This window comes from Callospermophilus lateralis, chromosome 7, assembly GCF_048772815.1.
Source record: "Callospermophilus lateralis isolate mCalLat2 chromosome 7, mCalLat2.hap1, whole genome shotgun sequence".
NCBI lineage: Eukaryota > Metazoa > Chordata > Mammalia > Rodentia > Sciuridae > Callospermophilus > Callospermophilus lateralis.
In genome coordinates this window covers 20,733,471-20,760,772 of record NC_135311.1, presented here as the reverse complement: position 1 = coordinate 20,760,772, position 27,302 = coordinate 20,733,471, and the positions used below count along the sequence as shown (strand labels likewise).

The 27,302-nt window shown below is 43.4% G+C and overlaps 1 protein-coding gene across 1 annotated transcript in view; it reads right to left on the bottom strand.

The window, feature by feature from the left end:
• The window catches only part of Casq2 (calsequestrin 2), a 62,786-nt gene extending 38,005 nt beyond the window's left edge, over positions 1-24,781 (bottom strand). Inside the window, exons 1-2 of the mRNA XM_076861731.1 lie at positions 24,479-24,781; positions 2,763-2,847 (exon numbers count right to left, since the gene is read on the bottom strand). Of these exons, the coding sequence (XP_076717846.1) occupies positions 2,763-2,847; positions 24,479-24,712 (319 nt within the window). The 5' untranslated portion in view covers positions 24,713-24,781. The remainder of the gene's footprint in view (positions 1-2,762; positions 2,848-24,478) is intronic.
• Between the last annotated feature and the right edge of the window lie 2,521 nt (positions 24,782-27,302).

Genomic DNA, 27,302 nt, shown 5'->3' with positions numbered 1-27,302 from the left:
TTGAAATAGTCAAGAATGAACAATTCCATCTGTATTTTAACTTAAAAGAAAAATCTATTCTCTATCCTACCACTATTTTTAAAAAACAAAACAAAACAAAAAACCACTGCTGGTCCCACATCATTCTCCTTATTGGAAAAATTTAACACACTACCCACTGCACTCCTTAGCCTAGTGTTCAAGTCCCTCTGCCCCTGTGACAACCCTATGTCTTCCACCCTCCCTTGGCTACACCCTCTCCTTTGAGACTTGCTCTCTGGCCACTCATACGCTTCCCTTTGCTTTCTGCCCACATGCTGAAATGACAGGCTGTGGAAAGGAAGAGTCCCAGAGCAGGGTTCTGTGCAATTAGGTTCTCCTTGCTCCCCAAGCCCGGGGTGACCGCCACGGTGCCACCCTCCACCCTGTCTTCATTAGCTCCTTCAGGTCTTAGCTTAGGACTCATTTTTTTTCCTGAGAACATCACTGCGATCTCACAGGGCTCATGCCATTATTGATCTTCCCTCAGTTCCATTTGCAGGTACTCACTTTAACAGGTTCTCTGAGGACAGGGTGATTGTCTTCTTGGTGTCGTAGCGATTTGCACAGAGCTGTACACATTGATCGGTACCCCCATAAATGCATGTGGACAGCCTGCATTTCTATTCTAACTGAAAGGCACGTCTTCCTTACTCCACTGATAGATTAAAGCAAAGACGGCTCTACATCTTCTTTGCCACCCTCCAGTGCCCTTGGTGTACTGTCGCGTACTTCAACAAATGCTTGTTGAAAAACTGCATTTCCAGCCCCTCAGTGATGGTAAGTAGGTGAGGCTGGTATTTATTCCAATTGTAGAGCATCCCTAATTCCTTACATTAATTTTTTTTCCCAATTCTCTATTAGTTGGAGAATGCTTTCTCCAAATGAACTCTTCTGCCAAACCTCCAGGGGCAGGAAGGCTGGATTGCGGAGGAACCTTTGGCATATCAGAGAGCGTCGTTCATAAATAAAAAGGAGCAATGTGCTAGGTGTCCTTGAGGCTGGCGATAGCTGATCTTGAAAGGGGCGACAGGGAACACCAGCCAGTGTCCTGCTGATGATGTGTTTGAAAGAATGTCCAGTAAATTTAGCTAGAAGAAAATGCTGGTGCTCTAGCAATCTACAAATGTAGCTAGAACAAGCTGGGCAAGAGTGCATGAGAATAGAACAGCAAAGACATGAAGGGGCTTGATAGGTCTAAGTAAACTTTTTGTCCTGAGCAGAACCAGTTACCAAAGACCAGACTACGGCCAATGGAAGAGTGGTCAAGGATAAAAGGGCTCATTAACAAAGTGTGACCACATCCTGTGGACCCCAAGGATCAAACAATCAGAAGAAACCTCCCGCAGTTCCCCCAAGGCCAGCTTGTTTTTAAATTTTGTATTTATTATTTATATAGTTATCACAGTGCTAGGGATTAAAGCAGGGCCTTATGCATGCTAGGCAAGTGTTCTACCTCTTACTACCCCCCAGCCCTTCCTCGCTGAGCCTAAAAAACAGTTTACTTAGACATACCAAGCCCTATCCCAACTTTTGCTTTTTTTTTTTTTACTTACTAACTCTTGCCCATCTTGTCCTAACTGAATTTATAGATTGCTAGAATATGAGCAGGTTCTTCTAGCTAAATCTACCAAAAATTCTCCCAAATGCAACATACTCATCTAAACAATGGCAAGGAGACAACGAGGACTCAGTTGTCTACCAGGGGAAGAGGCAGAATTCATAAAATTGATTTTGATTCTAGGAAAACAGTTCAATGTATTTTGCTCTCATACTCAAGGAGAAAAAAAAAACTATTCCTTAATATTTTTCCAGGGAAAGAGATATTCTAGGCATTCTTCATAAGTCATTATCATTTTCTAGGCATGAGTTCTTCCTTGTGTCTGACCTAAGTAATTTCCCCTAATTTAAGTCTTTTCTAGAAAATAAAATAGAAACTTTTTTTTTTTTTTTGGTAATTCTTCAGGATAATGAACTTTCATGTACCTGAACCACCACTAAGCTATTTTTTTTTTCTTTCTGTGCTTACTACTCCAAATCCAATTAACCTTTCTTCAAAGGTCCTGTTTTATAACCTCCTGCTATTTTTTTTTAATAGCCATTCTTCACTGGTCATGCAGAAAATGCCAAATGGGCAGTACATGTGTGTGGCTGTTTGGAAACTAGAGGAGTTACCTATATCCTCTCTCCTTGGGATTGTAGAGTGAGAATCTTAAAGGGCACTTGCACTTAAGCATGACATATTGACACGAGAGATTATAGCTCCCACCTTGTAGTCACTTAACCGTACCTCCCCTAAATCCTCCTCCTCATCCTTGGTGATAATGTCCAGCTGGGGCTTATCCTTAAGTTTAGAAACCCCTGGGACCCTGGAGTCACAGCCATCAATAGTATCTTTTGCTGGCTGCTTTAGCCAAGAGGCAAGAAAATAGTAGTGATGGAATAAGAGAGCGTAGCTTTCTCCAAGAGAGGGAGGAGAAGCCTTCAGCTGTTTTAGGAGCTAGAAATAAAGGCTGGAGTCTTTAGAGTCAGTTTCTAAACCAGAAACTTTCTGTTAAACTGATAACAAAGATGCATTAAATGATTAATATGATGAGATTTAGTTTAGGCGTAGATTTACGTGAGGTATGCAAGATCATTTTAAAATAGTCCAGTTAGCATGCAAGGATAAATGTAACTATACTTTTTTTTTAAATAGAATACACCTTTGTTTCTTCCTTGTATATCTCAAAAATCACACTTACCCAGTTTCTTGGCAAGCTTGGCTTCTTTCTTGGCATCCACCATCACAAAGCCTATATCCTTATGTTCCAGGACCTGGGCCACAAGCTAAGGGACAAATAAGAGGATAAGTGGGCTAAGGGCAGAGAGACGGTAGAAAATACCCCAGGATAATACTTCAGCGTGTTGACAGGAGGGTTCTCCTCCAGGCTTCTGCTATTCTACCTATTCGAGAGCAGCGAAGGGACTCGATACTTGTCCCCGAGGAGGATGAGTCCGCAAAACGTTAAGAATCAAAGGCAGAAAATGAGAGGAACAGACCTATGATATAAGATTTGGAAGACTATAACCACTGTCAGATACCCTTTTGTGTCCTCTCTTCCTTTTTGGAAGAGAGGAGAATTAGAAAGGAAACAACAAGTAACTGATCACCCCTGGATATCTGTCAGGGGGCCCTGAGCCCTTCCCCAGCTGCCAAATGAACCCAGGCAGGGGGATCATCAGCCCCAAAGATGAGGGGGTACATCAGTGAACTAGATGGACAGGTGGCTGGAATGTGCTCTGGGTAAACACCAGACACCAAGTGCAAGACTGGCATGGAGTTAAGCTTCCTGAAACATAGAAATAAGTATTGTGGGAGACTCAGCTGACCAAGATCTAACTCTTGGCATCTAACTAAAATGGGGTTTGAAATAGAATTCAGGAGAAGTTACCAGAGAGATCATGAAATACCAATACTATTTTTTTTTTTTTTTGATGGTGGTGTTGGGGATTGAACCCAGGATCATGCGCATGACAGGCAAGTGCTTTATTACTGAGCTTCACCGCCCCCCCCCCCCCGCTTCTTGATACTACTTTTTTAAAGGTAAGCTTTAAAAAATCATTGATTAATATGCAGTTGTAAGAAATAATGCAAAGAGATCTTTCATTCATTTTATCCAGTTTTCCCCTATAGAAAGATCTTATGAAACTGAGGTACAGTCCCACAACCTGGATACGAACACGGTTACAGTGAAGATATAGAACATTTCCATCACCATAAAGACCTCCCTGTTGTCCTTTATAGTCATATCCACTGGGCCCTGCCCCATCTCCTGTTTAGCCCCTGGAAACCACTGATAAATCTGTTCTCCTCTTCTATAATTTTGTCATTTTCAAGAATGTTATGTAAATGAAATCGTATAACACCTAAAGGGATTGTCTTCTTTCACTCAGCGTAGTTATCTAGAGGTTCATGTTGCTGCATGTATCAACAAGTTGTTGTAGAGGAGAAATCCATGGTGTATGTGAACATTGTGTTTAACCATTCGCCCACGGAAGCTAGTCTGCATTTTTTTCCAGTTATTGGCTATTAGGAAGAGAGTTGATATAAATATTTGTGTAAAGGTTTTTGAGTTAAATATTAGTTTTAAGTTCTCTGGGATAAATGACTAGGAGTATATAGCCTCAGTTACATGGTGGTTTCCCGTCTAGTTTTTACTGGAACTCTCAGATCGCTTTCTGGAGTGCTATTCTCATGAACAAAAACGTGTGAGTGATTCAGCTCCACATCCTTGGTAGCAGTTGGTGGTGTCACTATTTTTTTTATATTAGTCATTCTGATATGTATGTAGTGATATTTCGTTGTGGTTTTAATTTGCATTTTTCTAATAGCTTACGATTTTGAACATTCTTTCCAGTATTCTTATTCGCCTTATGTATGCTGTCTTCTCTGAAATACCTATTCATGTGTTTTGTCCATTTTTGAATTGCGTTGTTTTTTGTTTGCTTTTTAGGGTTCCTAAATATTTGCTCTTTTTTTTTTTCCTGATATGTGATTTTTATCTTCTTAACCAGGATCTTTCACAGAAAGTCTTCAATTCTGATGCATTTTGATCTATCAATTTTTTCACTTATAAGTTGGGCTTTGGGTGTTCTTGTCTTCTTCGCGTATTAACCCTGGGGTGACAACTCACTCTGTATATCCCTCCATTCCATTTCCTGTTTCATTCCTATGTCTTCTTTCACTGAGCCTGGCACCTCCTCCCTGGAGTTTCCTCTCCTGAGTTTCCTTAGGTCTTTCCTTACCTCTGTGTGCTTCCTTCCCTCACCTTCTCACCTGATCCCCACTCCTTTTCCTTGTCTCTGGCTCCTAACCATTCCTTTTTCTCTAAGGTTGAGGATGCATGACAGAGTGCAGAGAAGCACTCTGAAGAGCGCCCTCCTGAAGGTGGAGGGAGGGATGGAGGGACAGACAACATCCCTGCCCCTCCTGTAGTTTTCTCTTCTGTCTTGGATTTTGGCTGGGACCACAGAAGCTTAGTATGAAAGGGCTCGTGTCAGTGTTCTTGCAGGGCCTAAACAGGTGCAGACTTTGTAAAGTCCCTGGGCTCATTAGGCTGCTGCATTGAATCTATCAAAGTTATTCTCATGGCTGATTTTCAATGTAAGTCACTCTGTCCTATTTAGTGCTGTAAGAAACACCAACTTAAATATTCCTTTGTCTATCATTCAAAGTCAATAATGATGAGACTTAAAGGCCTTCTGATACGGTAGGTTGCCTATTTCCAGAGCATGAGCCTCTGACAGTGGTTCTTAAACTTCAGTGTGCATAAGAATCAGCTGGGGAACTGGTTAATAGGGGTTCCTGGGCCTCAGCGCCAGAGAGTAAAGAACAGAGCTGGGCTGAGTTCAGGAATTCACATTTGTATCAATCATACCACCACACCCCATGATTCTGATGCATCAGATCTTCAAACCACACTTGAAAACAGCTATAAATGGTTGTCAGTTCGTCCAAAAGTGATATGACATAGTGTTCTTCTATGTCATAGTATGAGACCATGTTGGGTCTTTTGGCCTCTCTACTTTTGGTGCAGGAGAAGAGTGGTAATAATAGGAAGAATGACATCCAAGAAGGAAAATAAATTAACTCTAAGAATTCAACAAGGAATTGAACTCAGACTTCCCCTAGGTCCATGCCATTCACATTTTGTTTATTTTTAGGTAAATACAAATGTGTCTCTCTTAGGCATGCAGAACATGGTCTTCTAGTTACCATATTGATACTTCATGTGACTTCTGAGGCTATATGAGTAAGAGGTGCTATCTCAGATTAACCCAGTTCTGTTTTCCTGATTTCCTGGCAAACTAAGCCCAGCCAAACACTGTCCTGTGCTGCATAGATAGACAGAACAGGCAATTAAAGATAGCCAGCAGGCCACATCAGCTGAGACCTGCCCACCTCTTCCTCAGCATCCTGATGCACATACCCTCCAGTGCCTCTGGTCACTCTCACCTCCCACCCTGACTAGGCCCCAAGCCTGTTCATTTAAGCTCATCACTGCCATCAGCCCTTGCAAGCACCCTTCTTGGGCCTGAATTCAGTGTGGCCAGAGCTGGCAGCAACTGTAAAGTGCCTTGTGACTGGGTATAGAGAGTGTCTATGGTGGAAGCCTAGGGCCATCCCTCAGGACCAGGGTCCCCTGTTGGACTGTTTGTCTCTCACACTGGGCTTGACCTTGTCTCCACCCTACTCCAGCCATAAATCTCCAGCTCACCTCTTCTCTTCTCTCCTGCAATCCAGTCTCACCACACTCAGGTGACTGCCAGCCCTGGCCACCCTTGGCTGCAAAGCTCAACTCTTAAGCTCATCTTTCACCTCATTCTCCTTTCTGTAATTTCAATACCCCATCACAGGGACCGCACTTGGGTACCCAATTTGTAATCGTTAGAGTTGGGTGTAAGTCTCTTCCGTATTGTGACTCTTTCCTCCCTAGGAGAGAGACTCTGCTGTGTGTTTCTTTTATATCTTGCACAGCTCTCTGGAGACACTCAGCACACTTGTGGATAAATGAATAAGTTCAGCTGAGTGCTTCACAAGTTCAAAGGGCTTGTCAGCTAAAGGGGCAAGAAGCAATTTTCACCAGAAACTGTGACTAAGAGTTACTCTTCGTGTATGAGGAAAAGCAAAGGTAGAGTCAATGTCTTCCTAAATGCCCAGAAACCTGGAATACTCTCCAGTCATGATTGCAGTTTTTTTTTTTTTTTTTGGTTAATTTGCAACTATTCGTCTGCTGGTTTTGTTTTTTGGCCTGTTGGTTACTTCTCAGTTTTACCTGATGGGTCCAACCTAGAGAATGGGCTTGTCTACTGGTTGGTAATGTGAAACACTTGGGCATTGGTACTGTGTTCAGTCCTTCCAAAAACATGAAGATTTGCTTAAACCATCCGTAATTTTTTAAGTATAAAAATAACTTTTTATAAAGTTCTACATAAATAACAATCATCAAAATAGTAAAGAAGGGGATGTTTACAGTATATCCTTACTCCCTTATATTGTATTCTGTAAGTATTTATTGCACCTCTGTAATGTTGAGATCCAAGTAAATGTCATCTTTAAATGAATGCCCCATGGGTCCCAGTGGTTAATGACACAGAACTTGGCATCAGAGACCTGGATTCTTTACTTGGTCAAAAGCCTTTGCTTTGACTCCACTGTCAATTTTGGACAATGGCAATATCTATTTCATAGGACTGTTTTGAAGACAAGCGGAGATAATGCATGTGAAGTTCTTGACACTAATCTTGACAATTCAGTAAGTTCTCAAAAATGCTACATTTCCTTCTAAATATTATGGCAACTCGATAAGGTTCTGGATCTTGTGCTAATTCAAAATTACCAAAGTCCAAATTATCAGAATGGAAAGAGAACCACACTCATCAGTTGGGGACCCACTATGTTCCAGGTAGTTTACAAAACAAAAATGTGCAAGGTGTAAGACACATGTCAGTTGTGAGGATTTTGTGATTTAACAAGGGAGGAAGGTAAGGCATGAGGTCATAAAATAAGGGATACAGAGACAAGGAGGTCAAATCACACAGGGTCTAGAGGGCTGTGATAAGTATTGTGGATTTGATTTCCATGCACTCAGGGTGGATCTAAAATCCCCCCAAAGGTCCTACCTGGTTGGGCTGACCACTGCACCAGCCTCGTGGGGGGCGGGGGCACTCTCTATCTTACTTATTACACTGTTCTGCAGCTCCTCAAAATTGGAGCTCTTTCCTGCCTCTAGTCTTTGCATAGGATCACCTCATTCAGCTTTGCTCCCAAGCCCTAGATCTGGTCACAGGCTCAGCTGCCTACAAGGAGAACTTGTCCCAAATTTACACAAACTCACAAAACACACTCTGCTTTCACATATGCCCTTCACTCTATCTAGAGGACTTCTGCCCACACCCCTACCCCTGCATTTCTTCAACTCCAGCCATCCTTGAAGTCCACAGATAAGCCTCAGCTCCTCAAAAGGCATTCCCTGACTCCCATCTTCAATCAGGTGCTCTTTTTAGCCTTGACTGTGTCACCCTGGACTTTTCCCATTGAAGCTCTTTCTCAGTTTGTAAGTACCCATTCATTGCTATGATTGCCTTCCTATCAACTGTCCATGTTGAAGCCTAGTGAGCTGTATATCCGTGTCTGTCTTTCTCTCCATGCTCTCTCTAGCACCTAGGAGAGTATTGGAATGGAGCACATTTAAAAAAAAATAGTCTTAATGAATGAATGAATGAATGAATGAATGAAAGGGGAAGTTTCATGGAAGGGCTGAGCCAGTAAGATCTTGAAAGAAGAATGGGTGGCTGGGCAGAGGAGAGCAGCAAAGGCATCCCAGGAAGAAGAAAGGACATAAGCAAAGGTTTGGAGATGGGACTGTGCCGGGGGCTGTGGGAGATCAGGCTGATTGACTCAGGTGGGGCAACTCAACTTTAGCAGAATATATTTGAAGAAACTGAAAGGAGTCCTGTGTTTAAGACATATTGGAAAAAGCATGAAGACCTTGAATATTAGGATTAGGAGTTCTGATTTGGGAGTTGTCTGATTGAAAGAACAATATAACTCATTTGAAGGTGAATCTGAGGGCACAGACCAGACAGAGAGAAAGGGGAGAGGGAAGGAAGGTGGTCAGGTGGGAGGAGGATGCTATGATCTGAGCAGGAGACGGCCCTGGTCTCAGACGAAGGCAGGGGCATGAGGAGAAGTAACTGGAGCAGGTGACGCTGTCAGTCAGACCTGATGGTTCCTCCTTGGCTTTGGAGAGAGAAAGGGATCTAGAACAAAGGGGAAGAGAAGGCAAAATGATGTCAGGGCCTCTAGCCAGGGAATGGAGCCAAGGACAAACAGTGACAATAGGAGGGCGTGACAGAGCCCGGGGCCAGTTTCTCAGTGTGGATTCAGATGCCATGAGTTCATGGTCACAGAGGTCCAGCCAAGAGCTGGAGGCGCCAGCTAGGAAGGGAGGCCCCAAACAGATTTGTGGAAGTCAGAGCTGGAGGCATGAGGCTGGCGACATCTTTGGAAGGCAAGTGCATGAGAAAGCCACAGGACTGAGGGCCTGCCATCTTGAAGGCCAACACAGGAAGAAGAGCCTGCCCTGGAGCCAGAGAGGAGCTTTGGGGAAGCTGGAGGAGGAAGGGATCACTGTGCCCCCATGACTCCAAAGTCACGAAGGAGCCAGTCGTCGTGTCACATGTCAGGCCGACAAGGAGGCGTGGGACCCCGCCGTGAGGTCTCTCCTTTCAGGACTGGTAAGTCATGGGTGACCTTGTAGAGAAGAGCTGGGACAGAAGCCAAAGCACTGGGAGCCAAGCAGTCAAGTGGGTGGCAAGGACAGGCTAGAGCAGGTGTGGGTCACTTGTTCAAGAAGTCTGCCCAGGAAGGGAGGGGGGAACACACATTGCTGCGAGAGGGGCACGCTCCCTGTGCTGCCCGACTGTCCCCTGGGCCTCAGAGGACAGCTCATCCAATACGCCCATGTCTTCCAAGTCCAGTCCCTTCATGGAATTTATCAGCCCTAATCCAGGGAGAGGGAGGAAGAATCCAGGGAGGAAGAAAGTCACATTTGTACCACTTGCCAAGATCTGCCTTTGTAGAAAAGACTAATTTCCCTCCTGATTCGAGGGGAGGTGAGAGAGGGATGGAGCTGCAAAGAAAGAGGAGGATGTCCCTTACTCAAGGGAGGTGGGTGGGGATTACTTTCTATAGAGTCAAGAATCTGAAAAAAAAAAAAAAATTAAAAAATCAAGAACTGAGATGCCTGAGGGGAAATATCACAGATCTCTGCTCCAAGTGAATGTCCCTCAGGCCAGTCATTAAAAATACTCTGGCTGCCATCCTGCTCTTTCCTTGTAAGCCAAGAGCCAAATGGCTGTTTTTACCCACTGTCCCTGATACCATCTGGCAACATGTCAAACTTTTCAACAACTGTGTGCCCTCCTCTGAAACCAGAGAGCTGACGTTTATCTCCGGTAATCTCCTGTCACTTTCGGCTGCCCTCACATTGGACCTGGGCTATGTATAGCTAGCTGGGCAGTTGGCACGTGATGGGTCCAGAATGAGTCTGGTTGAGGGAAGACAGCAGCTATTTTATGAGAATCAAGTCTATTGGGATTTCTCAGGGATGGAATAAGTGGTCCCTCAAAGAACTTTTGGGGAGGGGGAGGATGTGGATTGTTTTTATTAGCACTTTTGGGACCATCACCTTGACCGACGCCTAGGAAGAGACCCGAGTGCTTATGCTGTTTGCTTATTGCACCCACCAGACTGAGAGGCAGTAAAACGGCAACAATAAAAATAGAATTTGTTAGGTGTTCACTGTGCCAGCAACTGCCCCAACTACCTTCCGTGAATTGTCTTTTTGAAGTTTCACAAAATTCTCCTGCGATAGAGGTTTGCAGATGAGGAAATAGAGGCACAGAGCTTAATCAACGTGCCCCAGCCCCTCAGAGCCCTCACCCACCCTGGGATTTCGACCCGAACACTAGCCCCAGAGTCCAGGCTTTTGACCGTTACATCTACTCTGTGTGAGGTCCTCAAAGGCACCTGGCCCAAACCCTGCCTCTCCTGCTTATCAGCTGTGAAACTGAAAAGGTTACACTTCTCTGGCCTTCAACTTTCTAAAAAGAAAGAAAGAAAGGAAGGAAGGAAGGAAGGAAGGAAGGAAGGAAGGAAGGAAGGAAGGAAGGAAGGAAGGAAGGAAGGAAGGAATCTAATGCTTGCAGGAGTAACATGTATGCCAGTGTTTAATGAACGTTTATTCCCTATAAATTCATTACAGGGCCTATCCCGTTTTGCTAAGCCTATGGTTCTCAAACACAAGTGAGTGCACATCAGCATTTCCAGGAAGGAAGGCTGATAACAACCCAGAGTGGTCTACCCTGGAGGTCTGATCCAGCAGGTCTTGGACAAAACCCAAGTGAATGCATTTCTGACCAGGTCCCAGGTATTGGATGCGCCTGGCCCTGGGGACATATGCGAAGAACCTCGGCTCTACTATCTCAACATGCAATCATAACCTTTTATTGTGTAGCATTTTGTGATGTCCAAACGGACAGACTGTCCCTGGGACCAGGAGTTTTGTTTTGTTTTTTAATTTTATACTAACAATACTGTTGCATGGGATTTTGAAAAATTAATCTGATCCCCAAGACTATCAAAAATGAAACCACAAAACACCTAAGATAATATTTTATCTTAGGACTGGGGGTGTAGCCCGGTGATAGAGCACTTGCCTATCATGAGCAAGGCCCTGGGATCCATCCTCAGCACTGCAAAGACATAAAATAAATAAAATTTAAAGATCGATTTGACGGACATGGGGCTAGTCCATGCCCTTTTCCAATTTTTCTCAGCAGAGGTCTATGCTCAAAAGCTTTTTAAAATGCAGTCCAGCAGCTTAAACCCCAACATGCCCAGGAAACGCCCTCTCCCACGCAGTATTTAGTAACTTTCCGGAGGCAGAGAGAACTCATCCCTTTTTAGATTAAGCTTTCATAGTTGGTGTCTTTGTTAAAAGGGAGGTGGGGTAGATTCTTTATGGAGAGATCTCCTAAATGTTAAAATAATGGCCAGATGAAGGAAACCTTGACTTTTCTCTCTCCCATTGTGCACATTAATAAAGCAGACTAGGGGCCTGTTACTGCTTGGCTGAATTTTACAAAATGTCTCCTGGTGTTTATTTTGATAGCATCTGCTAACGCCAGCAGACAACATGGATAACTAACGTGCACAGAGAGCTGTAGGATTCAGGGGCTCACACATCCACGATGAGTTCAACATCAGCCCTCCACTGAGCCCCAAGCCTGTGACGTCACTTTACACAAGCCAAACACCTCTTATCATCATAAGATGTCCTAGGAGGAAGGAACATATTGTGGTTTATATTTTACAAAACAAAACAAACAACAACAAACACAGTCTTGGGGAGTTACGTGACCTGCCTGCAGCCACACAGCCAGTATAAGGACTCAAACCAAGGAGTGTCTAAACCTTAAAGCCTGGGCTTCTACACTACTTGGTGCTGTTGGTGGTTGTTGATTTATGTGTTGTAATCACTTTTTCCTGAATTTAGGGAACGCTCTCATTTCCTTCATGGATAAATTGGGGGGTTTGGGTCACGCTCACTAATGGTTTGATATCCTGAGCCAGAGTGTGTGTGTGTGTGTGTCAGTGTGAGGCAGAGGCAGGTGAACGTGTAAGGGCCGACCTGTTGGCTCCCTTGGCCCACCCAGCACACAGCAGATGGGGAGGAGAGGCCTGCCTGGCTTGGGGTACTCGGCAGCAGGAGGGAGCTCCTGGAACCAGGCACCTCGGGCACACAGAAGCGGCCCTGGCTTGCCCACCCACAGCACTGCAAGATGGCACTCTGGCCATCTTCCCAAGTGGCTGTCCAAACAGAAACTGCTATCTGGGTAATTCTGGCCTACTGCATTCAATTCATAAACTAGGGTAGTCTCAGAGGCTACTTTAGACATGCTCAATACTTTCTAGGTAGAACAAGTCATTTTAGGTAAGCACTAAGTCTAACTGACAATTACACAAAACTCACTCCTCACTAACCTGTAAAGCACAGACAGCAAGAGAGGATGCCAGTTGATTTTAAAGAAAACTCTTGTGTTTCTAAAACTGATTTTTACCTTACTTTTTATGGGAGTCCTTTATATTATAAAATAAAACTTACCGCATCTCCATGATGATGTCTTTCTTGATACCTTGAGTGTCCCCATCTAAAAATGTGTAACTCTGGCAGAGGTCTACCTCAAAAATATGATGACTAGGTACCTTCTTTGGTCTTGAGTACTAACTGGAGTTTTCCAGGGTGGAGTAATGAGAATGTTCCAGTGGTCTAAACACTTATGCATCAACAGTGTGTCTTCTATTTTGTAGAATCTTTATTCCTTATTAATTCTATACCTAGAAGGAAGAACTCAACTACAGGCAACTCAATCCATGCACTTACGGCAGCACTTCTTGTTCGTTCACCATCTCACTCCAAACATTAGTTGCATTACTTCACAGGGTCCAGCAAATGCTCGTCTAATAGCTCCGTGGCTCTGGGACTTTACCACGAACTGCAGTTTAAGAGTGAGTCTCCCCTGGGACAGCATGGGCTCCACATGAGGATTCGTGCTCAAAGCCAAACCAAAATAAGCCTGACCTCATCTGATTTTTCAGAGTGGAGCAGGTGTGAGTTTGAAGAGTGCCATCTTTGGGACCGTGAGCAGTTGGAAAAAATATCCAAATCCTGTGTGTGTTGCTATTCTCTGCCCAGTATTCCCACATCTCTCCATCTGTAGATCTACTTGACTCCAGAAACTTTGTTTTGCCTTGGGGTTTGGAAAAGCAATCACTGGGACTTTTGCCAGTGCTAAATAGGTTCAGAATACAGGTCAGCCCTACAGAGCCTAGAAGTTTCTGCCCATGTGTATTTATGTCTCTATATGTATATATGTGTGAGTGTGAGAGTGAATATGCATATATCTGTGTGTGGGTGTGTGTGTGTGTGTGTGTGGTGTGTGGTGTGTGTGTGTGTGTGTGTGTGTATTCCCTGGTTGACAAAAATCTGTTTTACCCACTGTTACAATTTGGTTCTATAATGTCTCCCAAAGTTTCATGTGTTAAAGGGTTTGTTGCAAGCCTGTGGTACTATTAGGATGTGGTAGAAACATAGGAAGTGAAGCCTAGTAGAAAGAATTTAGTCATTGTGGTCAAGGTCATTGTGGCATGACCTTGAAGGGGATATTGGTACTCCTGTCCCCTTCTTCTATCTTTTTGCTTTCTGATCACCATAAGACCCACAGCTTTGCTCCGCCATGCACTTTCAACCAGGATGTTCTTTCTCACCACAGGCTTAAAGTGATGGGTCCAAGTAGCCATGGACTGAAATCTTTGAAACTATGAGCCAAAATAAACATTTCCTCCTTTTTAAGTTAATTTTCTCAGGAATTTTGTCATAGCAACAAAATAATGTCTAACACACCCATATTTCATTAAGCTTAAGCAAGTGTTTCACACAGGTCCCTGGATCTGATAAATTCAAACTCCTTATTATTGTACTCAATACTTTAAAAAAATTTATGTGACAATTTTAAAAAGAGATCAGGAGGGCTGGGGATGTGGCTCTAGCGGTAGTGCGCTCACCTGGAATGCGCAGGGCACTGGGTTCGATTCTCAGCACCACATAAAAATAAAATAAAGATATTGTGTCCACTGAAAAAACTGAAAAATATTTTTTTAAAATTCCCCCCCCCCTCTCTCTCTCTCTCTCTCTCTCTTACAAAAAAAAGATCAGGAAACATATTTCCAATTTAGGTGATGTATTTATAATTCCTTGCCTTTTCCTTCTCTCTCCTAGCATTTATCTAGGCAACATTTATTAAATTCCAAGCAAGTGCTAAGTATTTGTCCATTTAATCTTGCTAGTCATTTAGGCTCCACACAGTCAGTGCAGTTGTACAATTTAACCTTGCTAAGTGTGGGTGAAAATCCAGAGTATAAAGATACTTGCCCTTTCCTAAGTTGTTACTGCTTATGAACACGAAGGTATTCCTATCAGTTGTGCCTTGCTGTAGCAGAAGGCACATGCTATTTAGAACCAAAGAGGTATATGTTAAAATCCTGATTCATGTTCTGCTATTTTGTAAATTTGCAATTTGGGGCAATTTTTACTCAATTCTCTAGTTCATTTCTCTGTAATATGTTGTAAGAAAGAAGTAAAATATGTAAGTACCAGCTTGGGCCTGGTTTATGATAAGTGAATGATAGGTGCTCCCTCCCTTCTCCTTCTTCTCCTTCAGTTCATTCAACATTGGATCAAAAATACTATTCAATACCCACTGAGTCAGGCCCTGATCAAGGTGCTTGGGTACAACAACAAATAGAACAAAGTCCTTACCTTTGTGGATTTTTTACATTCTACGGGGCATGTCAGACAGTGTGCAATATGTCACCCAGTACTATGGAGACAGATAAAGCAGGATAGAGGAGGAAAACCGAGTCTTGGAGAGTGTGATTTATATAGGTGGTCAGGGAGATAACCTCTTTGATAAGCTGACATTTAAGTATAGACCTAAAGGAAGTGACTCCTCATCATCAACAAAAGAGGACCATCTTAGATATTTGGCACATACCATCTGCATCTTTCAAAGTAAGATGAATGAAGGCAAACACGAATATTTCCATTTGGAATTCCACAGGACTTGGCTTCACATTATAGAACACTCACCAGTTTGCCCTGAGAAACCTTCCTGTAGGTTCCCATTAAACATCTTCATATCCCACATACATGTGCCTCCAAGATTTTCAGTTTCCATCTCTTTCGTGGAAAGGGATAATGGGACTCAGCAATCCAATAGATGTATGTCTTCCCTTTTCTAAGGTAAATCCTGGACTCACTGAGACTTAGAAGGGCACTTTCTGATTTGGTCTTAGAAAACCAGGAAATTCAATAGGAAAGCTCTCAAAGAGCACAAGATTTCTCAAGTACCCAGATCATTTCCTTTTAAGGAGGCTCAACATACAAATTTCTAACTGTGTGACTGTAGAATCAGTGGGAGAACACTGGGAGGTCTGGCGGAGTCCCAGAATAAAGCTGGATCCCTGTAATCTCAGACCCAATTGATTAACTCAGCCCTCCTTTAAAACAGAGGAAGGATGACAGGTCTTAATATCACTCAGGAGAGTCAAAAGACCAAAGGTCCAACAGGTGCAACATGATCCAGTCATCTGAAAAAAAAATCTTTCCAACCCTGTAGATCTGTATAGTGCTTTGCAAATTGGAATGGACCTCGTCATCTAGGGAACCCAATTAAATGCAATGCTGATTCTGGGATGAGACCTGAGATTCTTCATTTTTAGCATGTTCTCAGGTAATGTCACTACGATTGGCCTGAGGTCTATATTTTCAGCACCAAGGCTCAAGTGGTCCTTAAACTTGGCCATACATTAGAATCACCCAGGGAGTTTTAAAATTCTAGTGTCTTGGCATCACTCCTTCTGCAGTTAAAGCAGTGTCTAGGGGGAATAAGGTCCAGGAATCAATATTTTTTAGGTGATCCCAGTATGCAAAGTTGAGAACTTCTGAAATTGGCCAAGAACATGTTTTTTTTTTTTTTTTTAAGAGAGAGTGAGAGATGGGGAGAGAGAGAGAGAGAGAGAGAGAGAGAGAGAGAGAGAATTTTTTAATATTTATTTTTTAGTTTTCGGCGGACACAACATCTTTGTTTGTATGTGGTGCTGAGAATCGAACCTGGGCCGCACACATGCCAGGCGAGCGCACTACCGCTTGAGCCACATCCCCAGCCCCGGCCAAGAACATGTTTGAAAGTTCAATGATAGATAAAGGAAAACCATATTTGATAAACACCAGCTATATTTCAAGTACTCAGGCATTCTACATAGATGAATTTCCTCAACAGCAATTGACATACAAAAAAAAAAAAAAATAGGAATACGTAACTCTTGTACAGCTTCTTATAGTTTTAAATGATATTCTTAATCCTTTGCTTTTATTGAATTTTCTTAATTCATTGACATAAATGATATGGTTGATTTTATGCAAGAATATGAGGAGGTAAATTTTTTTGGCTTGCTGCATATCAAGTAGTGAGTAAATGGGAGATAATTCAGATCCTCTGACGTCCATTTGTCTGCTTTTCCCAATCTCAGCTACCTCAATTGAGGTTGGACACACAATGACAACCATGCTCAAGTACTCTAGAGAGTCCTGTCCGTGTGCTGGGCTCATTGCAGATTCTGAAGAGGCCATAGTCACTCCCAGCTAAAGATTGGTTTGCACAGATAGGGACTGAGATTTGCACAAAGAAGGGAGCTTAGCTGTTAGGGACCCTCATAGTCGGAGAACAGAGGTATCAGGAGACTCATCTAATAGCTGCAGAACCCAGAGGCCTACACTGCATAAGATTCTGATTCTGGATTCTGCTGTGGATGATGGAACCGGCCTCATCCTTCCTAGAGGGCCTAATGGATCATCTGTGCTAAAAATTATTGGAAAGTAATCTGCATCCCAGCACGGGGGAAATTAGTCCTAATGGTAATTTTTCTTGTTATGGATAAGTTGTTTCCTGCCATTAACACCCAAGAGGCTTTAGTAGAGTGAATCTGTGAACGTTCTGACTGGATGACGGCAGAGTCCCCTTAGCTTCTCTATGGTGAGCTAAAGTGGGACCTTCTTAAACAGGAAGAATAGGTGTCCCCACAGAGGGGACACAGAAAGGTAGCTCCAGACCTCAAACTCTAACTGCAGCCTATCGAGAAGCTGGTCAACCTTTTGTCTGACTATCAAGATGATATAGCTATCTTTGTGCCAAGCCCCAGGCCTGTCAGTCCAATGGACCTTGCTCACCCAAAACAAATAAGCTTTGAATATTCACAATATAGAAAGTGTTGCTGGTTTATCATCCATAGGTTCACTCTTTCATTCATTTTACCATGCTAAGATTGTTGTGTATCTGCTGAGGGCAATGAATATTTAATGAATGAATGAATATTTCTATTGAGGATTCATAGTATGTATTTTCATGTTCCAAAGCTCTAACTTGACGGAGGGGAAAAAACCCAGAACTTGCCTCAGTCCAATAAATGTTACCAGTTGGTCTATTTAGTTATTCCCCACCTCCCACACTCTCTCTAAATACATACACTCAGTTAATAGCATCAACTTTAAAATTAATATATGTGAGTTCAAAACAGAAAGCACCCAAATTGTCTAAAACTGAGCTCTCAGATTGCCTTCCTCCTTTCCTTCTGGAGAAAGTATAAAATGGCCATAATTTTTTTTTTTTCTATATAAGTGGGAAACCTGCCAGAAAAGCTTTTTTTTTTTTTTTTTTCTTTTTCCTTTCTTTTTTCCTAGCAGAGGAGTGATGGAGAGAAAAGATATGGGCTTTGGAATCAAGGATAAGATCTATGTGAAGGTAGGAGGAGAAAAAGAAGTAAACAATTCCCCCTTGCTGGTTTAGGTCATTGGCAGATGGTGTTCCCATTTCAGGAGCTCTTGGAAACTCATCCTGTGCGCGCCATGTTGCTTAAACACAGCCAGCTGGGACTCCTGACTGTTTCACATAACCAGTTCATTCACTCCATTGTACTTCTGCTTCTCAGACATTTCCTTGGTCCTCCTTGGCCAATGTGAACTTGATTCAGTTTGCGGGGTTGATGCTGTTTTGCTTCCCTTACTATTGAATTGCTTATGAGTTGAGTTGCTCTCAGGAGGCTGACAATCTGGAGGGAGAAATCTTAACATGTGTCTCCAGGGGGAGAAGGAGTAAGTTAGAAGGACTTAGAAGAGAAGTGAGCAGTCAAGTGGAATTACATCTCAAAGGGAGGGAGATGAAACCATGACTGAAAGTGTAGAAGGGCTAATTTAATAGAGAGTGTTGACAAGGTTGCCACATGCTTCTGACACAGGCTCAGCAAAGCCGTGGAGATCAGAAGGGATACGGAACACGGGGATCTTCAAGAGTGCGTGATCAGGCACAGGGCATTCCTCCTCTCTGGGGCTTAGCTGGCTGCTGTGTAAGCAAAATGGCGACACGTGCCTATCTCAACTTGATGGAGTTAGGCTGGGTTGTGTTTCAAATCCTAACTGAAACGAGCCAGTATTTATTAAGTCCCTTCTGTGTGGCAGAAGCTGTGCTCTTGCCATGCAACCTCACTCAGCCCTCACATCAACAGGATTATCTCCACTTTATAGATGATCTGAATGCTGAGGCTTCTTTCTTGGGCATGGAACCCAGGCCTGTCTGATTTAGAAGCCCAGGTTGGAGTGCACCATCTCTTAAGCATTTCAACGTGAGAGAAGACTGGTGATGCCGGGGGACTTTCTCTGGAGGTGTTTATAGGACATGATAGGAGCAGCAGCTTGCACAGCAGTTTCAAGGAGAAAGAAGAAGCAGAAAACAAAGCAGCAAGGAGGCAGCCCGTTCACTGCTCACTTCTGGCTCCTGAGTCTCTGAGCCTCTTAATGCTACCAGGAGTTGGTTGCTGTAGTGTGAATACACTTACTACCCTGGCTAAGGCTGCAGGAGACAGCGTTGAAAACAATTAGAAACTCCCTTTCTGATTATTATTGATGCCCCAATAGAAAAACAAGGAAAAGGCATAGAAAAATAAATTAAATACAAAAATGGCAAATAATGATATTACAAAATCAGGCTAGCTAGAAATCAAAGAAATGTTCATGAAAACAATAATGAAAATCTAAAAAGATAAAGATTTCTGAAACCCTGAAAATCGTGTCAGGATCCAAAAACAGGGAAGTGACATTTAAAGTGTGCTTGGTAGCCGGATAATCCCAGTGACTCTGGTGACTGACGCAGGAGAATCGCAAGTTCAAGACCAGTCTCAGCAACTCAGTGAGACCCTGTCTCAAAATAAAAAAATAAAAAAGGGCTGGGGATGCAGCTCAGAGGTAAAGTACCCCTGGGTTCAATCTCCAGTACCAGAAAAATAAAAATAAATTTTTTTTTAAAGTATGCATGGTGATATGCTGGCATACTATATTAGCATTAACATTATGTGTACAACGATTAAAAAACTAATGACATACTCCCAATACAGGGAAATTTTAAATGTGGAAAATAAAACTGTTTAGATGATATAATCCTAGTTCAAAAATGTATATTTATTCTTGAAAAATGCCAGAAAGAAATCTATCAGAAGATTACTTTTAGTTCCCCTATGGCTTCCTTTATTCTTTTCTACTATTCTACTATTTCTACTATTTCTACTATTCTTCTTTTTCTGAAATTTCTAAAGATCATATGCTATTTTTTTCGATGAAGCAGGCCCAACCAGAAATTTGGCTTACCAGCTGTTAAAGTCAAGGCCATATCTAGGAAGTGGGGGGTTCAAAACAATCCAGATGATTCCAAAGTTTCTTTTGAGTTCTGACTTTTCATGCATTCACTCAACAAGCAGGTATAACACACCTGTATATAGAACTATATATCATGTACCAACCCTGGGACCTCAAACACTTGACCCTGGCCAGATCTGAAGGCAAAGTTTGAGTTTGGTGCCTCCTGGTGACATTTAACTTGCCCTTTTCCTGCTAAACTTTTAATGACGATATAGTCTCTCCCTTCTTCTCTTCTTGTCAAACCTTGTCTTCAGGACAGAATTCAGATTCAGTCCTAGGGAGGTGTGCGTGATTGCTAACATCCTAAAGGGCCGCCTCTCCCAGAAGGACTTGACAGGTAGGGCTAGAAATCCTTATCCCAAAGAAGGAAAAAGCCAGCAGGTGGAAAAATAGTTGAGAGTTGTTGGAATCTTTGCTCTCTCTGTCCTCTCCCCTACCCAATAAATTCTTATTTCACAAAATGAAATAAGTTCTTCCCTATCATGCCTCCTGTACGTAACTCTCCCCACAAAGACTGGGGCTATTCCTCTTTCCTCTGCACTCCTGGAAAACCTTACTCAGCAGGTCCCTCTTATCTATGTTTTCCGGTTCCATGGTTTCCCTGGATTCAGTTAACTCCTGGCCCTCAACTGAGAACCCAAAATATTAAATTTTTTAAAAATCCATGAACAAACAACAGATAAGTTTTAAATTGTGTGCCATTCTGAGTACAGTGATGAAATCTCGTGCCATTCTGCTCCGTTCTATCCAGGATGTGAGAATCAGTCCTTTGTTCAGTATGTCCATGTTGTATGGCTTACCTTCCCATTAGTTACTTGGTAGCCTTTTTAGTTTTCAGGCCGACTGTTGTGGTAGCTATATCACAGTGCTTGTGTTCAAGTAACCCTTATCTCACTTAATAATGCCCCCAAGGTGCAAGATTACTGATGCTGACAATTTTGATATATCAAACAACTGGCATAAACTGCTTCCTTTAAGTAAAAAGGTGAAAGTTCTTTAGTTAATTAGAAAAGAAAAAAAAAGAGTAAGTACAGTACAATAAGATATTTTGAGAAAGAAAGACAGGCCACACTCACATAACTTTTATTATAGTGTATTGCCATAACTGTTCTATTTTATTGTTAGTCATTGTTGTTAATCTTTTAATGTGCCTGACCTACGAATTAAACTTTATCATAGGTATCCAGATAGCTATGGAAAAAACATAGTATATGTAAGTCTAGGTACCATCTGCAATTTTAGGCATCCACTGGGGGTCTTTGGAATGTATCCTCACCAGCAAGGGGGGACTGCTCTAAGTTGCTCTGTTGTTCTAGTGACCCACAACACTGCGGCCTTTTGTTTGCATGTCTTCTTCTGTATTAGACCGTGAGCCAACTGAGTTGTTTTCCCTGTGTCCACAGCATCTACCCCAGGGCCCAGTATAGAGAACCTGCAGATGCACAAATAACGCAGCATTTCAAGGGCCCCTCCCTAGGCAGCGATCCCCTCCTCTGTGGGTGGAACTGTTTCTGGGTCTTTTCCTTGGTGTGGTGCTTTAGAGCAGTGGACAAATCATATATGTCTGCCCATAGTAGCTTTGGATTTTTACCAGAACCAGATGGCCTTTCCATGATTAGTTATGAACATCTAACCCCTATGGTTCAACCCCTAAACATCACTCAGGTGTTTCAAACTGGAGATGGCAGAATGAACCCAATTTAATAGGTTGGGACCAATATTTTTTTAAGTAAAATAGAACAGACTAAAAATTGAAAAGAATTCTTTAAAAATTCAAGGATGCCCCAAGTAAGGTTAAATATTGTCCCATGAAACTCATGTTTCAGGTGTGTGTGTGTGTGTGTGTGTGTGTGTGTGTGTGTGTGTGTTATGTACTAAGTCACACCAGGTTACAATAACCTCATGGGACGTGACCTTCCTACACCACTGGGAGGAAACAAGTCCCCCTCTGTTCTTTGGTGGCCTTGCCACAGCCAACACCACACTGCCTTGTGGACAGGGAGCTGGGGCCTCCTGTTGTCCCTCCACATGCTGAACAGCCCCCACTCTGGAGCTGGAAGAATATCTTGCATAGTGTAAATCTGGGGTTTAGAGAATTTAGAAGACAAGAGATGCTTTGACCAAGAAGAAAACTTAAAGGCTCATTCATATCCACCCTATCATTTCACCAGGGGGATTTCTGGAGCCATTTTTGTCCTAGATTCTGAAAACCAGAACTGAGAACTGACAGGTACCTCCAGGAAGGCATGTCCTCCCCCACCATTGCAAGGGAGTAGGGCCACGCCCCTGCTTTGGGCTTTTGCATGAGCCAGGATCAGGGCTACGTGCTTCTTAAGGCGATGCAGGTGAGCTGAGCAACTCTGTTTAAGGCAGATGGCTGGCTGTGGGGTGTCCAGCAGCTGCTTGCACTTTGTCTCATGGACTCCTGGAGTAAGCCTACCTTTATGTGCACTAGCTGGGTGACATTGGGCAATTGGAAAATGGAAGCTATGCCTCCATTTTCCTATCGGCAGAAGGGGACAGTAACTGTGTTCATTTCATACATTTACTGTAAAGATTAAATCAGTTAATGCATACAAAGTGCTTTGAACAGTCCCTACACACAGCAAGCAGTCCATAAATGTTAATTATTATTAACCTTCCCCTAGGCCTGTATAAGAGTTATTATTTTTTCCATATTTACCAATAAGAAAATGAGGCTCCAAGAAATTAAGTAACCTTCCCTATGTCATGTACCTAACAGAGGCAAAGCCAGAACTTAAATCCAGAGCTCTGGCAACAAGTTCCCTTATCATGCCCTATTACTGCTCTAGGAGCCTAAGAAATATCAGACTAGCTCCTGTGCTGAAGATCCCTTCATCTGTCTCTCCCAGGCCTGGTACCTATGCAGGAAGACGTACTTTTGGATCATAGGTGTCTGGAAGGATGGGGGCCCAGAATTTAAATCGTTGGGGAGGTACATACTTGGGGTATACACACACATACACACTCACACACATGCACACACACATGCACACACACACATATACATATGTTTAATTTAACATGATAGGGAACTACACATATAGTCATACACACGTGTATGTGTACATGCATACAATTTAATATGATGGGGAATCAGAAATGCGTGCCATGGCTTGTGTGGCCACCTATAGGCATTCGTTTCCAGGTCTAGGCTAACGGGACAGTGATGAGCATATACAGTAGAATCCTTATGCCTTCAGTTAACTTTTTCATAAAAATGCCTCTCAGTAATTGAGCATAGCAGTTAGAGGTGGAGGTGACAGTGTAAGTGCTGATTTCATGGGCCCAGCAGCAGCCACCATCCCTGTCCTGTTCTTTTCCAGCCTGTGATTTTCCCATTTCTGTAGTACAAAGGACCTAATCACCAGCCCTGCTTCCTCTTCCCTTGCAAACCAAAGTGAGAACTGAACTTGCACATTCAGCCCCCGGAGTAAAGCCTGAGGGAAAATGCAATGGTAGTGATGGTAGTGGTGATATTTTTAAAACACCAGCGCTCTCTGATGACCAGGAGACACTTAGGATTCTGAAGGGCTTTATAAATCTTCCAAGTTATTTGGATGCATTTAGGGTAGTTTTGCTGAATTTTATGATAGTCAGTAACTTTTTTTTTTTTTTTAATTTAAGCCCACATGGGTTCTCTGTGCTAATTCTGTTAATCAAGGTATTTGATTAACCTGAGCTCTCTGACTGCACTGGCTAATCAACTGCAGAATTATCAAATAGCTCTTTCAACAGACTGGGGACTGGGGGGACACTTGGTCTCTTCTAGGATGCCTGGCAGACTGGGTGCTCTTAAAGGGTAAAAGTCTTTAGCTCTGCAGGGGGTGCTGCAGGACAGTTGTTAGGGTCCTGGCAAAGGTTTGGAAGTGGCCCCAGTGCCAGGTTACCAGCAGGCCACGTAATGTAGATAAAATAAGAAGTGACTTCAGCATCTTCCCTAAGCTCATACCAAGAACTTTCTGAGAAAGAAACAAGTCCCCATTAATGAACATGAAGCTCACACATCCACACTCTGCAGTGCTGCCTAAAAACGAATCAGAGAGAAAAACCATTTAGTGACATTCTCCATCTGACCCGGGAAGACAGGCAAGGTCGAATGAGTCTTCTTTCTGCAGGATCTAGGGGAGACTTGAGGGAGCAAAGAGTAGGGAATTGGAACGCCGAATGAAACCTACAAGCAGCCCCCAAATTTTTCAGCCAACAGTTTTAATAATAGTTTGAACATTCTTTTGGAAGAACAGTGGATGAGATAACAAGAATAAGAGAACCAAGATTTGAAAACTTTAGATCAGACCAGTGTTGTGCCACATGCTCAGTCCCCTCCACTTTGAGAGTTTAGACCCATCCCTCCTTGTTCACACCCCCACCCCCGCCCTGCTTTGCAGCAAGAACATCTTCACTTTATAGGATACAAAAAAAAAAATGCAACAGACTTCAGTATCCCTCGATCCCACATCCCAAGTCCTGGATAGACGCCCCCACCCAGTTTACATCAGGGTGTTCCGCCCACCCTGTTGACTCACCTCCAGCACAATCTCCTTCAGTTGGAACTGTTTCTGCGCCACCTTATCTGAAGACACTGGCTCGTGGTAGTAGAGGCAGAGCAGGTCATATTTCTTCAAAATCTGCTTGAAATTCTTCTCAGAAAGGCTCACCACTCGGTCCTTGCCATCATAGGTGGGGAAGTTAAGCCCCTCTTCTGCCCTGCAGGAGGACAGTAGATAGACCCCCACAACAAGCAGGTGAGTTCTCTTCATTGGGAAGAGTTTTGTTTCTGCTTCCCCAAAATATTGTGTGCAGGAGAAAGGATGGAAGACTCTTGAAGGCTTTGGTGAGCCAAGTAGGGAGCAGAGAGAAGGTGATCTCTCCTGACCTCCTTGGGTCCCAGGAGCTGTGTAATCTTGGGCTCAGGACAAAGAGCCAAGACTCTTGCACACATGCGCATAAAATAAGAGCCAGGCAGGGAGGCTGGGAGGCCAAGCCCCAGATACCTTACATAGCTCTGCCCACCCCTTGTCTCATTAGGAGCTCCATTTTTAGGATGCAGTTGTTTCAAGCTAAAAATAAATCATGCAATGAATAAAAAAGTTAGATAGGACACAGTTGAGGGATTCACTGATACAGTGTGTCAGCATAGTGGAGAGGCAGTGGGCAGGAGAGAAGGAAGGAATTGCACGTGGGAAATAAGGAGGCTTGAAAAGTCAAAGAAGAGAAAGAAACTAGAGAGGGAGGAATTTTTTAAAAAAAGAGAGAGAAATAAGTGATGATGGTGCCAATAAGAAAATGGATATGCAAAATGAAAATGCCACTCACGTCCGTCATCGCCTTGCTGAGTTCCACTGGAGGAGGATGCAACCTGTCCTTTCCTGGCTGCGCTACAACTCTCACTGTAACACGGGAACCAAGCAGAGCCCAGAGGTGGAATCACATTCCATACCTGTTTTTGCAACTCTTCTTGGAAATCCAGCCCTGACTGTGCTCACTTGGCCTTCTCAGGCCCTAGGCCAGGGACACAGGGACACCCTTCCCACCAGCCCTGCACGCACAGGGCTCCAGAGGCTCTGCACCTGTTTGGGGCCTCAGCTCCTTCCCTCCTACCCTCCCCTACTGCTGAGTCCTGCCAATGCCAGGAGAACCTTCCTCATTTCAAAATTAAATAAAACAAAGCTTTAGCAGTCTCCCTCAGAAACTCTCTTAATTTTCTGCTATCAACTTCTTTTGTTTTAAGTTAACTCTCAATGCACCATTTTGCCCCTCTGGTCTAGAGATTCTCAGAGCTGGACACATCAGAGTTCAAATCCCTGCTTTGCCTTTTAATAGTTGATGGACTTTGGAGGAACGCTCACCCTCTCGGCTTCTCAGATCCCCCTGTGTAAAGTGGGGAGAATTTTAACTAGAAGGTTTGGAACACAGTAGATGGAAAAACGTGGCACCAAGTACAGACTCAAAAATAGCAGCTGTTATACTGCATTCTCACTGCAGGGGGTAGAACACTCCTTATTATGACGATTTGTCAGTCTCCAATGTTAACTGTTTCTGGACTCTTTCCTGCCCACTCTTTCCTTAAATTCAGCAAGTGGTTGGGGGCAGAAGTGACTCATGCTCATTTTACAGATGAACTGATGGAGCTCCAGAGAGATCAGCAGCTTGTCCGAGATTGCAAAACTCCACAACCAGCCTGAGAATTCAACTCTTCCTCAAAGTCTGGGGCTCCTGTTGCTTCACCTCTCTCTCTTGGGCAAGCCCCCTGCAGACACCTCTTTTCTTAAGTGACTTCTCCACAATCTCTTTAGGTCTAATCGTGGTCCAGTCATATCCTCTCACTCCTTGGAGGAGCCTGATCCTTACAATTCTGGCCAAGTTTTTGTCTTCCTTGGGTTGGAAAATCAGTCACTGTATCCTCTGCAGAGGCTGGAAGGAAAGTAAAAGCCCAGCGGCCTCTCCCCATCGGGCAGGGCCCTCTGCTGCAGGCAGGAGCCGAATGCTGGGTCGGGCAGAGGAGGGAATGTCTTGACCAGGAAGCCAGGGCCTTGGAAACCCGTCCTTGATTGCCTTGAGAGCATTCAGTGATTGCCAATAGTGTGGCCTCTACACTTTCTAAAGACGGAGCCAAGGCACATAACCATTCCAAGGCACGCTTAGCTTTCCAGATCATTGGCAAGCATCTGAGATCTCTGCTTTGTTTTTAAGGGGGAAAAGACTCCTGAGTGAAACACCGTATGTCTTGTCTTTTTGAGGTCAGCTTCCCAGAATGGGTCCCAGTTGTCTCAATCTCATCGGGTTACCTTTATTTAGAATTTGCTTCACTTTTCTTAGTGTGTGTGTGTGTGTGTGTGTGTGTGTTTCTTCTGCTGCTGAAAAATCAGGATACACTGAAAGTCAGGCTCATTGAATTTCCTATTGACTTACAATTGACAAAACTACAAGGCAGAGGGAAAAATTTTTAAATGTTAGTTGAGAATGGGAGTCTGGCTTCTGATTGAAAGCCCCCTTGTGGAAAGTTCTTGTCCCTAAATCATGGACTGTTTGGGGCTTGCAGCCCAACCCTGAGACTGCGTAGCCCTGCCATGCTGGAACGGGGGATCAGGTTTCCCTGTACATCCATCATTGGTAGGTAGAAGGGTCTGTATTCATGTCCCACCCTTAGGAAGAAGCAGGTTTTCAGGGTTTACAATTTATGTACCAGCCTTCTTTTCTGCCTGCCCTTTATTTTCCGATATTTTTGTTTTTTCTTTGTCTTATTGCTCGCCAACTTTGGTAAACAATGAAAGCTTCATTCATTTCTAGGTCTATCTTGCACTTCTGCAAATCAGCTATTTCCTTCCAGTCTTAGGCCAGGATGGCACG